This window comes from Xyrauchen texanus, chromosome 26 (genome assembly GCF_025860055.1).
Source record: "Xyrauchen texanus isolate HMW12.3.18 chromosome 26, RBS_HiC_50CHRs, whole genome shotgun sequence".
Taxonomy (NCBI): Eukaryota; Metazoa; Chordata; class Actinopteri; order Cypriniformes; family Catostomidae; genus Xyrauchen; species Xyrauchen texanus.
In genome coordinates, this window is record NC_068301.1 from 10,332,562 (window position 1) to 10,347,064 (window position 14,503).

The 14,503-nt window shown below is 43.5% G+C and overlaps 1 protein-coding gene across 3 annotated transcripts in view; it reads left to right on the top strand.

Moving 5' to 3' along the window:
* LOC127620042 (growth factor receptor-bound protein 10-like) overlaps positions 1 to 14,503 on the top strand; it is a 69,685-nt gene that overhangs the window by 19,080 nt on the left and 36,102 nt on the right. For all 3 annotated transcript variants that reach the window (XM_052093118.1, XM_052093116.1, XM_052093117.1), the window contains 2 exons: positions 1,702 to 1,954; positions 12,473 to 12,608. In XM_052093118.1, the coding sequence (XP_051949078.1) occupies positions 1,702 to 1,954; positions 12,473 to 12,608 (389 nt within the window). The remainder of the gene's footprint in view (positions 1 to 1,701; positions 1,955 to 12,472; positions 12,609 to 14,503) is intronic.

The window sequence follows — 14,503 nt, forward strand, 5'->3', positions numbered from 1 at the left end:
AACTCTCTTTGCATTCCACTGGAGAAAGGATGTCATTAAGGTTTTGAACATCATAAGGTTGAGGAAACAATGACAGAATTAACATTTTTGGTGAACTATCAATTTAAGCATGCAGTAGCTCATACAGAATTCATGTATTGTCCCCTTGCTGGGTTCCAACCAAAATTGATTACTACAACCATATGTCATAAACAAAATAAATTTAGACAAAAGCTGAAAAGTTTTCGACATCGCTTTGGAGTGAAAGGTCATTAAAAGAATTCTGGCACACCACTGTGACTGAGCCATGGTCAAGAGTCATTCTCCGCAAATGAAGAATAAGTGGACACTGTGAATCTTCTGTGGCTGATCTGCCAAAATGGGTCCAATGGCTCAGCTTAAAATCCTCCAGGAAGCCACAACGGATCTTAAAATGACTCTTCCAAAGAAATGTGGGCTTGGAGAGTCACAATGTGGAAACCGCTTCTGACCAGCAACATAAACACTCCTCTTTCATTTGCCAAGAAGCACCTGGCTGGTCCCCAAGACTTTTGGAGAAATGTTCTGCGAGTCAAAAATGTAACATTTTGGATGACATGGGTCCCATTATATCTGGCATGAAGCAAAATAAGCATTCCACACTACAAACATTATGCCAACAGCCAAACATGCTGGTAACCGTGTGAGAAAGTCTTGCTGTCTCAGAACCTGACTAGTCTCAATTGACTAAATAGAATTGCACTTTGGAATTTAAATGAAATTGAATTCCATTGAACACCGGTGAAGGGGATACATTGATCATCTAACAATGCCACATGTCGAGGTTTGGGTAGATTAGATGGTAAGCGAACAATCAGTTCTAGTAGTCAACATTTTGAATGCAGGAGAAATAGGCAGGAGTAAAGACCTGAGCGAGTTCGACAAGGGTCAAATTGTTATGGCTAGACGAGTGGGTTAGACCATCTCTGAAACGACAATGCTTTTGGGGCTTGTGCTCCTGGTCGGCAGTGGGAAGTACCTACCAACAGTGGGGAAGTACCTAGCATAGTGTGATGCTCTGGGCAATGTTCTGCATGGACACCCTGTGTCCAGCCATTCATGTGGACGTCAATTTGACACGTGCCAAATACCAAAACATCGTTGAAGACCAGCAAAACCATCTTTCAGCAGGATTATGCGCCCTGCCATACTGCACACATTGCTTGAGAATGGTTTGAGGAACATAATGAAGAGTTCAGGGTGTAGCCCTGGCCTCCAGATTCCCCAGATCTCAATCTGATTGTTCATTTGTGGGATGTGCAGTACCAACAACTCAGTTACGGCTCAAACTTGCAACTTACAGGACTTCAAGTATCTGCTGCTAATGTCTTTTGTGCCAGATACCACAGGACACTTTCAGGGGTCTTGTAGAGTCCATGCCTCGGTGGGTCAGTGCATTTTTGGCTGTACGTGGAGGACCAACAGCATATTAGGCAAGTGGTCATAATGTTTTGGCTCATCAGTGTTAATGATGGTTATATTGGGATGTTTCAAATCCAATGTCCATACAGGTACTGTATAATTACACTTATTCTGCCCTAAAAACTGACTTGTATACCTGTTGATTATGAATTGTGTGTTATTGCTTGGGCTACTGCTGTTATGCTTCCTTGATTAACATTACTGCTGTTGTTGATACATTTTTCTCACCTTCTCTCTTTTATTTGTATCTCGGTCTTTTAGCTATAGATGACGATGTTGATCTTGAGGCCCTGGTGAATGACATGGCCTCTCTTTCATCCTATGAGAGCCTTTATACAACCTGCGGAGCCCAGCATTCGGAATCCGCCCCCCTCTTGCATAGCAGTGATGACAGTGGAGTCCATGGCAACAGAGTGGCCTCATTGCCACAGGCTCCTAGTAATAAAGTGACGGCCCTCCACTCTCCTGCCCAAAAGCTCCGACGATCTCAGCCCATGCACATACAGGCTGTCAGGTAAATATGTACAAGTTTTAGGAAGTTATAAATAAAATTTGTATAGTGAGGATGTTTCCAAAAATAATGCCATGAATCATTTGTATTTATAAATTAAGTTCATACAAAGTGCAGTAAACATAAAAAAAATCAATATATCAACACCACCATATGCCTTTAAAATGGCACCAATTCTCCTAGGTTCACACAGATAGGTTGTTCCAATAAATGTGGAGGACTTGCCACAGTTCTGTGGATGTAGTCTTAATTTCTTCTGTTTCTTCATGTTATCCCAGACTTACTCAATGGTGTTGGGATCTTTTCTCTGTGGGGGCCTTGCCATCTGTTGCAGGACTCCTTGTTCTATTTGTATTCTATTTGCTAAAGGAATGTTTGGAAATCTAAACTTTTTATAATTGCTATTGACCCACTAAAGGAGAAGATATGAAATGACCATCTTAAGACAAATGTTTTTGTGAAACATCAAATGTGTGTGAAAATGTTGCACAGTTGATGAATACACAAAAATATCTGAATTTTTAAATTGTGATATTCCAGGCTTGGAAAGTCACAGAAATTTATAAAATCTTATAAATTTATGGAAAGTCATGGAACTGATATACACTCACCTAAAGGATTATTTGGAACACCATACTAATACTGTGTTTGACCCCCTTTCGCCTTCAGAACTGCCTTAATTTTACGTGGCATTGATTCAACAAGGTGCTGAAAGCATTCTTTAGAAATGTTGGCCCATATTGATAGGATAGCATCTTGCAGTTGATGGAGATTTGTGGGATGCTCATCCAGGGCACGAAGCTCCCGTTCCACCACATCCCAAAGATGCTCTATTGGGTTGAGATCTGGTGACTGTGGGGGCCATTTTAGTACAGTGAACTCATTGTCATGTTCAAGAAACCAATTTGAAATGATTCGAGCTTTGTGACATGGTGCATTATCCTGCTGGAAGTAGCCATCAGAGGATGGGTACATGGTGGCCATAAAGGGATGGACATGGTCAGAAACAATGCTCAGGTAGGCGTGGCATGTAAACGATGCCCAATTGGCACTAAGGGGCCTAAAGTGTGCCAAGAAAACATCCCCCACACCATTACACCACCACCACCAGCCTGCACAGTGGTAATAAGGCATGATGGATCCATGTTCTCATTCTGTTTACGCCAAATTCTGACTCTACCATCTGAATGTCTCAACAGAAATCGAGACTCATCAGACCAGGCAACATTTTTCCAGTCTTCAACTGTCCAATTTTGGTGAGCTCTTGCAAATTGTAGCATCTTTTTCCTATTTGTAGTGGAGATGAGTGGTACCGGTGGGGTCTTCTGCTGTTGTAGCCCATCCGCCTCAAGGTTGTGCGTGTTGTGGCTTCACAAATGCTTTGCTGCATACCTCGGTTGTAATGAGTGGTTATTTCAGGCAAAGTTGCTCTTCTATCAGCTTGAATCAGTCGGCCCATTCTCCTCTGACCTCTAGCATCAACAAGGCATTTTCAGCCCACAGGACTGCTGCATACTGGATATTTTTCCTTTTCACACCATTCTTTGTAAACCCTAGAAATGGTTGTGCGTGAAAATCCCAGTAACTGAGCAGATTGTGAAATACTCAGACCGGCCCGTCTGGCACCAACAACCATGCCATGCTCAAAATTGCTTAAATCACCTTTCTTTCCCATTCTGACATTCAGTTTGGAGTTCAGGAGATTCTCTTGACCAGGACCACACCCCTAAATGCATTGAAGCAACTGCCATGTGATTGGTTGATTAGATAATTGCATTAATGAGAAATTGAACAGGTGTTCCTAATAATCCTTTAGGTGAGTGTATGTATGTATGTGTGTATGTGTGTATATATATGTATATATGTGTGTGTGTATATATGTACACACACGTATGTGTAATTTTTTATTTTTATTAATTTTTTTTCCTAGTTATGTTCAGCATTAAATAGTCTTGAATTTTCTATAAATCTTTATCCAATAACCATGACAAGAAAGTGAGGGAAATCCATTTTTCAAAAGCCAAGGTGTGGGAACCCAGGTTGTATCACTGGCAGTAATTATCAAAGTTCATTTGAAAAGCCCTCATCCAATCATTGATGATATAATTGATTAAATTGTTTATTTACCACATTGTTTCAGAATCCGACAGCTTGGGATGTAAATAATAATATTCATACTTTCCCACAGGTAAATGACAATCGTTAACAACATAGACGGACTAGAAAGTTTACACGGTGCATTCTATAAAGACATTAAAATATATAATTGTTTGAGTGTTATTTGTTTAAGCAGACTGTTTGTCTTCTGTTGTGATTTATGACAAAATTTCAGGTAAAACCAAAGGCTTCACAACTGTTAACTGTTTAAGTCTTCTCTCATAGTCATTCATGGTCAAACTATTTTCCTACATCCTCTCTAAAATCCTCTCAAACTGCTTGTTATAATCAGCTAGTCTACACCTCACCTATTTGTCTTATCCGCTCTTCTCTGATCTCCATGACAGCAGGGTGTAGTTTCACACGCATACACACAGAGATGGGTTCACTCAGAGGTTCCCATCTCCCCCTCCACACACACAATCTTCTTTCGTTCTGACTCGGCCATGAACCCTGAACGTCCCACCCCGTTACGGTTTGGATTAAAAAAAATTCCCTCAGCTTTTCTTTGAAATATGGGCGCTCCAACCTGTCTGAAGCATTCATATGAAGGTAAAATAGTGCCCATATAATTTACATGTGCAGGGTGAGATTTGTAAAAGCATAAATGTCATGTTACAAGCTTGATAGACATTGTTTTTGGTAAAGGTGTAAATCAAGTTGCAAGCGTGAGAAAAAAATATTAGCAATACATTTAATGCTTTGCACAAGTGTAATTCAAGTGTTGTGAATCTGTAATTTCATATTAACACAAAGTAAATGTTGTCTGTATTCTTCTGACTGACTTTTTTTCATGCTTGCACTTTTGGCGCAATTTTTGTGCCTAAATATGGCAAAATATTGCAAATCAGCGATATGCAAGCAAAGGAAGGGTGTCATGAACCACAAAACAGATTGACCATGTAGAATCAGTCTGTATGTGTAAAATAAACTCCTGCAAACATGTAAATGACTTGTATTTGTTCCATAGGACTAAATGTTTTCCTGAAATAATCAGATATACACTGTTCTGTCTTTCCATTTGTTGCCATCACACTTTTGGCACGAACAAGAAGAAACATTTGAACACCAGACTGAGAATTATGTTTAAATCACTAAAAGGTGCTTGCTAAGTTTTACCTTTACAATAAATGAACGTGTATATATTAATATTTAAAGGTGCAGCAGTAAGATTCAGAAACACTTGTTATTAGTGACACCTGTGGCCGTTAAGTGAACTGCAGCCAGCTACATGTTGCTCGCACTCATGCACACACTCCATAGGGATGTGAGCGAGCACCCAAAACAATGACGTAATGCACAGAGACTGAACGTGATCCATTGACATCATGCTGACAGGTGAGGTAGTATATTTGAAATTACACAGTTATGATTGTTTTACTACAAACTTTGAGACTAAACTTAAACTACTTATCAGTTAACATGGCATACTGATGCACACATACAGCTACATACTCCTGAACTTATACCAGACAGTTTACTGTTGCACTGCACTGTTGTTGCAATTTTGTATGGATTGTATTTCATATGTCGTACTACAATCAAGAAACCAGCGTATTTGCTTAAATTTATCCTGACTTTTAGTATAGAGAGATTGTTGAAATTATTTGAAAATTACGAAGCAAGGTAGCTTGCAAATAGTCAACGTTAGTAGGCAAGATCAAGTTAGCTAAAATTACACTCAATCAATCCTTATGGTACTGTATTTCACTTGCTTTGCAATTTACGTAAGTGTACCTGTCCAATAAGATGAATGCCAATTAAAGGGGTCATGACATGGGTTTTTTTTATTGTATTATTATGTTCCCTTAGGTGCAATTATAGTATTAATATATTTTTTTTTTAAGAAAAACTTTTAAAATCTAGTGATTTATGACCTTTTCCCACCCTGTTTCTCATCCTCTGATTCAAACAGTCTGTTTTGGGGGCGTTTTCCATTTAAGACTTCAGTGTTAACGCCCACTGTTATGATTGGCTAACGTCAGTGCCTATGTATCAATTATTGACGCCTCCAGCCAGAACAATATGCAAGTAAACTAAGTAAAAACACTGTGATTATTCATAATGAATGAAATTGCGCTTTAAAAAGTAGTTTAAAGTTTAAAATAGATTACTTACAGTTTGCGTCGTCGTTGTTCCCAGAATAGTCGGCACGGACTTATCTTTGAGCAACAGTTTTCTGGCAAAGCCAGCATCATATTGAGATTTGTTCTCAAAACAGTCATCCTTAAAATGTACAGAACAAACGCTCAAGTTAACCCTTAACTGGGACGTCCGCAAAAAATAAACTGCATCCATTTTTCCCTGACGTCTGGATCTTTCGGCAGCTTATTCAGAGGTTTTGTTTGACCACAGCCAGGAACAGCACATCTGTGTGGCATCGTAATTTTCCTGTGCACAAGTAGTCTCTGTCAGAGCTCGCTGTCCATCGACTGAACACTTGTGAGGCGCACGGCGATACGAAATGAGCGTAGTTATCTTGTGCTGGAGGCGGTCATATGCAAACGCTGGTACGTCACTTCTAACCGTCACGTCACTTCTAACCATGAATCCAGAATGAGCTGTATTTTGAGCTTGATTAAATGATTCGTTTAGAATGGGGAGGACGTCTTAAAATATTGAACTTGCAGGACGTTTTAATGATACAAAGACCTCTTATATACCAAAAGATCAAGGCAAATTTGGTTTCTCATGTCATGACCCCTTTAAGGGTTTGTTTTGATCCCCAAAACCGAACTAAGGTCCCTCCAGGATTCAGATGCCCTGCCGATGTTCACTAGTTCTCTTACGAGAGGTTCTCTCGTATTGCGTAAGCTAGCTTACGCTACGGGAAAGATTAATCTTTTCTGAGATATTAAAGCCAAAAAATTATCCTTAATTTGTATCATTTGTCAACGCAGTGCAGCAACTGCAGACCTTGAGCGGGCTAGCTAGCGAGCTCATTGGTTGCTCTATAGACGAACTTGGGCGAACTCGCGTCCAATGAGAGGCGTCCGCGCGCATACTGCATCAAAGCTAGAGTGCATATAAGCGTAGTTCGTAGGCTGGAACCCTGATTTTCATCTCTTCAGCGAAGCTCTTCGCATCTCTGAACTGGAAGCCGCGTCGCCGTTCGAGGGGCATCTAGCAAGCTTGGACAGCGCTTGAAGAAGCCGGCCGTCTCCGCCACCTTCAGCCATCCTGCGAGCTACGCCATCCGGCGACGTATCCTTTTTTAGAGCAAGCTACTTCTTAACGAACTTCACAAAAGAGTAACGAGCGTCTTTAAGATGCCTCGCACCACTTGCGCTTCACGCCGCGCCCCTCTCAGCGCCGGAGACCGCCACATCATCTGCGCTCTCTGCCTGGGACTGGGGCATGCAGAGCTCGCCCTCGCTGAAGGCGGATGCGACCTCTGCGAGGAGCTTCCGATGTCAACCCTGCTGGCTCGACTCGAAGCACTCCGAACCGAAGCCGCCGCGCCGCCTTCCGTTCCGCCGCGCAGGAAAAAGCGCCGCTCCCAAAGGCTGCCAGAACCGGTGATAGAAGCGACTGCCTCGCCGGAGCCTCTCCCTCAAGCATCGCTCTCACCCTCCCGCCCCGGGACGGCGCAGTTGCCGCCCAGCGGCCGCACTGCTGCCATCTCGGAGGACGAGGCGGAGGATAAGGGCTGTTCCATCATGGCTTCGGACAGCGAGGAGTGGTCAGGCTCCCACGCCGCCTCCTCGGCTCAGGAATCCAGTAGGACCCGCGCCGGAGTCGAAGGGGAACTAACACGCCTCCTCACACAGGCCGTCGACCGCCTCGGGCTCGAGTGGTCACCGCCCCCTGAGCAGGCTCCCAAACAGACTCGACGGCTGCTTTCTTCAGAGCCGTCGCCGTGCAACACCCGCGGCCCGGGCCGCTCCCTTTCTGCCGGAACTCCACACTGAGCTTGCAAAGTCGTGGAACGCGCCTTTCTCGGCCAGGATCTAGGAAGTGCGACGGACCTCGCCCTTCGCGCCACCAAAGCTGCAGCCCAAGCTCTAGGGAAATGCATGGCCTCGCTGACTGTGACCGAGAGACACCTGTGGCTAACGCTAGCCGACATGGGAGAAGCAGAGCGCTCCACGTTCCTCAACGCACCGCTCTCTCTGACCGGTCTCTTCGGCTCCGCGGTGAGTGGCATTGTTGACCGCTTTTCAGAAGTCCAGAAAGCCACCCAAGCCATGAACCTCTTCCTGCCGCGTCGCTAAGCTCCTCTGCAGGCCGCCCACGTGACCAGCCTCCTGCACGAGCCTCTTCTCAGCGCCCAGCTCAACAAAGTCAGACTTCTCAGCGTCGACAGGGCGGCCGCCCTCGATCCGCGCTCAGACAGCCGCCGCAGACCGCCGCCCCGCGGGCCTCGGTCTAAGGTTGCGCTGAAACCTGAGCAACCGAAGTCCTCCTAGCCTTGTTGAAGAAAACGACGGCTCAGTCCGCGCCGGCCGGACCAGCGTCAAAGCTTCGCCCCTGTCAGTCCCCCTCTCTCAGGCTACTACATTGGTGGATTCAGCAGCCAACAAGCCGGTGATACTGCCCGCTTGCCTGCACTCAAACGCCGTTTTCACGGCGACCCAAAGAAATCTTGTAAAGAGCAAACAGTCAGGGCTTGCGGAGTCAGGGCTTGCGAATTCTGAACTATTTGGACGACTGGCTGATTATGGCACAGTCACATACGGAGCTTCTGTCTCACAGAACAGTACTCCTCAGCCATCTGAACAGTTTGGGTCTTGCAGTCAATTGGACCAAGAGCTCACTACAGCCCAGTCAGGCAATTTCCTTCCTTGGAATAGAACTAGACTCCGTGGCTATGACGGCTCTCTTATCTACACAGTGTGCGCGCCATGTTCAGCGACTAGCCGCGTCCTTTCAGATGAACAGCCTCACGCCTCTGAAATTTCAGAGAGTGCTAGGTTACATGGCCTCAGCCGCAGCAGTACTTCAGCTGGGTTTACTGCGCATGCGCCCGCTTCAGCATTGGCTTAACACCCGCGCATCTCGCCGGGCTTGGGCCACAGGCCGCCAGCCGATCAAGGTGACTCAGACCTGTATTTCAGCTCTGCAGCCCTGGACAGTGGCCGAATGGGATCAGCGGGGAGTGATGATGGGAGCTGTATCTCGCCGAAAAGTCATCTCGACAGACGCGTCCAACACGGGTTGGGGCGCGGTCTGCGAGGGCTCTCCGGTTTTTGGCCTATGGTCAGTTCAGGAAAAGCTCCTTCAAATAAATTGTCTGGAAAGGATAGGGGTCGAGTACGCGCTTGTGCGCTTTCTCTCGGTCATTCAGGGTCACCACGTCCTGGTCCGTTCGGACAACAGATCTGTGGTATCCTACCTAAACCGTCAGGGCGGTGTCAGATCCAGGAACCTCTTCCATCTGACAAAACGCATACTGAGTTGGTCCCAGTGCCACTTGCGCTCGCTGAGGGAGATGCACGTGCCAGGCCACCTGAACGACGGCCCAGACAGACTGTCCAGAGACAATATTCCTCCAGGGGAATGGTCCCTGCACGCTCAAACAGTCCAGAAGTTATGGCGCATATTCGGCAGAGCAGAGATAGACCTCTTTGTGTCAGAAGAGAACTCTCACTGCCCAATATTTTTCTCGAAAAGCGAGGACGCACTGGCCCAACCGCCCGCTTTACGCCTTCCCTCCCATCTCGGTAATGCAGAGGATCAGGGAAACGCGTCACTCGGTGCTCCTCATAGCCCGCGTTGGGAGAATCAGACATGGTTCCCGGAGCTTACGCAGCTGTCACTGACAGCGCCGTGGCCCATCCCAGTGAGAGCAGATCTCCTCTCTCAAGCTCGCGGCACGATCTGGCATCCCCACCCAGAGTGCTGGGCGCTGCACGCGTGGGTGATCAACGACTACCCGTCGCTCTGCCAGAAGGAGTAATAAACACCATCATACATGCTAGAGCCCCTTCCACGAGAAGACTCTATGCGTCAAAATGGTCTGTGTTTTCAAAATGATGCACCGACAGAGACCTGGACCCACGGACATGTGGGGTGTCGTCGCTGCTCGTGTTTTTACAAGAGCTGCTGGATAAGGGCAGATCCCCATCCACGCTCAGTGTATGTGGCGGCCGTCGCGGGCGTTCGCTGAACCCCTGCACGGCCAGTCACTGGGAAAAAACGAGCTGGTCATCCGCTTCAAGGGAGCTAGAAGGATGAACCCCCTGCGCCCCCCATCGGTTCCTATCTGGGATCTTTCTATAGTTCTCGAAACTATGAAAGCCCCCCCTTTCGAACTGCTTCAATCCGTGGATTTGAAATACCTTTCACTCAAAACCGTTTTTTCTGACTGCCCTGTCATCAGTCAAACGTGTGGGAGACCTTCACGCGCTGTCTGTCAGCGCTGCATGTCTTGAGTTTGGACCAAGTGACTCCAAGGTCATTTTAAAGCCTAGACACGGCTATGTTCCCAAGGTGAGCGGTACTCCTTTGAGAGCACAGGTCATTTCCCTATCGGCGCTGCCAGCATCCGATAGCACTGAGATTGTATACTGCGCGCTCCGCCTCTTTCAGACGCTCTGAGCAGCTTTTCATTTTGTTCGGAGGGCGCACGAAAGGTCTCGCCGCCTCGAAACAGACACTGTCTAGATGGATAGTGGACGCTATTGCTGTCGCATACGCGTCAAAAGACCTGCCATGCCCGTTGGAAGTGCCCGCCCTGCAGGCAAAACTACTAGCGGTTTAATACGCTACAGCTCCCCTGGTGAGCTGCACTGATGGGACTCATTCCACACAGACCGGCACCGCCGCTCTGTCGTTCCCTTGTTTTTTAAAATGTAAAATGTTTTTTAAAAGTCTGAGTGCAACAAATGGAAAATATTTATGCCACAAACACAAGTCATTTACGTGTTTGCAGTAGTTAATTTTACACATACTTACTTTGCTTGCATAGTTCTGATTGCAGGTTTGCAGTGTATTTGGCCATGTTTAGGCACAAAAACAGTGCCAAAAGTGGTAAAGGACACCAACCACATTTATTTTGTGAAATTATATTACAGATTCGCAACACACAAATTACACTTATGCAAAGAATAAAAGTATTGCAAATAATTTTTTTCTTACTCTTGCAACTTGATTTACTCCTTTACAAAACTTTCAAAATTAATTTTGCTTGCAATTCCATTTATGCTTTCACAAATCATACCCTGCGCATGCAAAGGTACATTTAGGTACTATTCTACCTTCATACATTCATGTATTATTCCCAGTCTCATTGATGTGGATCAAAGACATACAGACAAGTTTAGCATCTGTAGGCTATGTGTCTGTCTGCTGAACTCCGCAGAACACTGTGAGAGTTCATGAACCGATTCTCAGCTGCCTAACTGGGTTTCAAATTGCTCTTTCATTTATGTATCCTTTTGTAGAATTCGTAATGTAGTGGTGAGAATTTAATGCGGATGCTTATAATTTATATTTCATGAACTTGAATGAATGAAGCTGAATTCCTTACACATTTTTAATATTGATTAAATATAGATTTGGTCCATGATATTAGGAGTAGTGTATGGTTAATGAGTCAGTGAACTTAGTAGAGATGGATCTAACAAGGTGGTAAAGGTTGACTTTTTGGGGCATATTTGTGATGAAATTGCTGGTGATATAAAATGAAAGAAATATTCTGAGTTGAGGTAACATTTTGGCTTAATTGACCACATTTGTGACATTATTTTGATTACCGCAAAAATGTATTTCGACTTGTACCTCCTTTTAAAAAAAAAAAAAAAAAAAGGCAAAGGCAATTAAAATGGAAGTGAATGAGGGCCAATTTGTAAACATTAAAATACTCAATGTTTCAAAAGTATAGCCATAATACATAAACCGTATTAGTGTTAACATTTTTTTTAATGTGATAAAATAGCTTGCTGATTTCTGTGTAAATTATTGTCAATATTACATGACTATTTAAACAACTTTACAGCTCAAACAATACACAATTTTGAACAGAAGAATTAATGTGCTTTTATAAAATTCTAAGGTTCACGTTTTTTTGTCTTTTTAACGCTCAAAAATTTGGCCCCATTTACTTCCACTGTAAGTGCCTCACTGTAACTTTTTGAATAAAATTTTTTTTTTTTTGACACAAATGCTGTCGATTGAGCTTAACTTGAAGTAGAATATTCCAGGTTCAATACATTGAGGGATGAAAACCATCTCACACTGTTAGCACGTACATTTGGTTATTTAGCAGATGCAAATGAGGCAATACAAAAATATTGAAATGCAATATAAGATGCAGTTGTTTACTGTTTCTCCCAGTCCTACTGGGACTTGGAACTACATTTTACAGAACAACAGGACAAGTTCAAGTAAAACAAAAATTCCCCTGATTCTCTCCCATTGTAGACGTCTGCAAGCAGAAGAGCTACGGGATCGTCCAGTTTCTTTGCCAGCGATTCCGAACCCTTTCCCTGAGCTGTGCAGCCCGTCAGGATCTCCTGTGCTCAGCCCTGGATCTTTGCCTCAGCCATCAGAGTCTCATGTAAGAGTTGACTACAGACACTGAGGCTCTGAGCCCTGTAGCTATAATCCATCACATAAACATGAGATGATTTGTGAGTTATTTATTGCAGGTATGAGACTTGAACCTTTCTTCCCAGTTTCAGCATGTCTGGTGTTCTCTAATGTGTGTTGTTGTGTATATCTGTGTAAGTACATACTGTATAGTTAGGATTATCTTTGTTATTTAGAGAAACTCACATGATTGGAGAATAATTCAATAACAAAAATGTTATTGCTGGTGTGGCAGAAACTGTTTTCTGATGGCAATTGAGATATTAGCTTGGCTTGTGAAATAATAATTAGGTGACGTAATGTTACGGTAGCTCATTGATCCTTTTATATCACATTACCTTAAATCTAATGTTATTTAATATTTACACATTAATAGGGTCTCAATAAGACAATATTTGCACCTTGTCTTAATGGGTCTAATGAAATCTTATGTCTGCTTTGACATTTTGAGATTTGCACTCTGTCAAGTGCTTGAACGCAAGAACATGCTCTCAACTTGTGCTGTCTGCTGTCAGTGAGTGTGTTTGTTGTTCTCTGTATAAGCTGCACATTGCCAATACAGCTAGAGTTTAGCTTGCTGCTCACTGGAGAAAAAAGGTGGTACTTCAAGCTTGAATTGCTCCGATGGTAGGAATATTCCTTATTATGGTCCGGAGACCTGATTAATTTCATATTTTTTACATTATTAATCACACTGAATTAATGCACTAAGTTGACAGTCCTAGGAAAAATTACAACAAACCTGACTTTTATCACTCAGCAGTCCTCAATAAAAAGTCCTCAAGTGGTGCTGGCTGAGTTGCCACCTGTGTATTCGATCAGCCCAATGTCATTTTTTGCATTTGGCTAAAAAATGTTTTGCACTGTTACCGAACTATATTTCTAACTCTTAAAATATAATGTATAGTTTTCTAAAACTTTCTGACAAACGTACCTATTTCTAGAAGTGAGGAGGATATGTCTTACCCAGTTATATTGAGTGCCACACCGCTGTTCTTTGCAGATAATCAATCAGTTTGCAACGAGCTCTGTAAACGCTTTAATCAAAGATAGCAAAGTCAATGGAAATGTTTATTATAAAAATAATTATATCCATTGACAAGTATTGATTGAAAATATGCTATGCTATCAAACAGAGCTATAGTGTGTTCTTTTGTTACATAAGGTGGTTTTGCCCAACTATATATCTGCTTTAGTGTTTTTAAACAATTGTCAAGACTCTGAGATCCTGAAAGGAAAAGCGTCTCCTTTTTGGCCCTTCACCTCATTGTATCATTCCTCAACATCCTCCAAGCGGAGACCATTTTCTTGGAGATGAGAGTGGCTTTCCTTTCACACGCAACTTGCATTTCCACCCATGTGTTTGAGTGTGTGTGGATGTGTATATTTGTCCAAATCTTTGCCAGCAGTCTCGGCCCTTCCTCCTTCCTCTCTGTCCTTTCCCACAATTCCCTGTCTGTTTGAAAGAAGAAAAAAAGAAAAATAACTTATTTATACACATTGGCATGGACAAGCCCATTAGAAGGAATTCCATGGGTATTACATATTTTCATTTGTAATTTGCCCAAAAATGCTTGTTGTTTCAAACTTACTTTCTTCTGTGAAACACAAATTTTTATTTATGATTTCAAGGCATCCCTGGAGCAATATTAATGCTTTGAAAGTTAAGGGTAGTTGTGGAATGGCTCTGTGTTTTCATTTCTTGACTGCAGTGACCTCACCTCGGGTGGAGTTACATCTTGTGATGTTGTGTGTGTGGTGTTTTTTTCATGTTAATATGGTTATTTTGTTGCTGTCATTACCCTGGGGGGAAAGACAGTCTATCCATCACTTCTTTGTCCACTTTCAAGTTGTACCCTATGG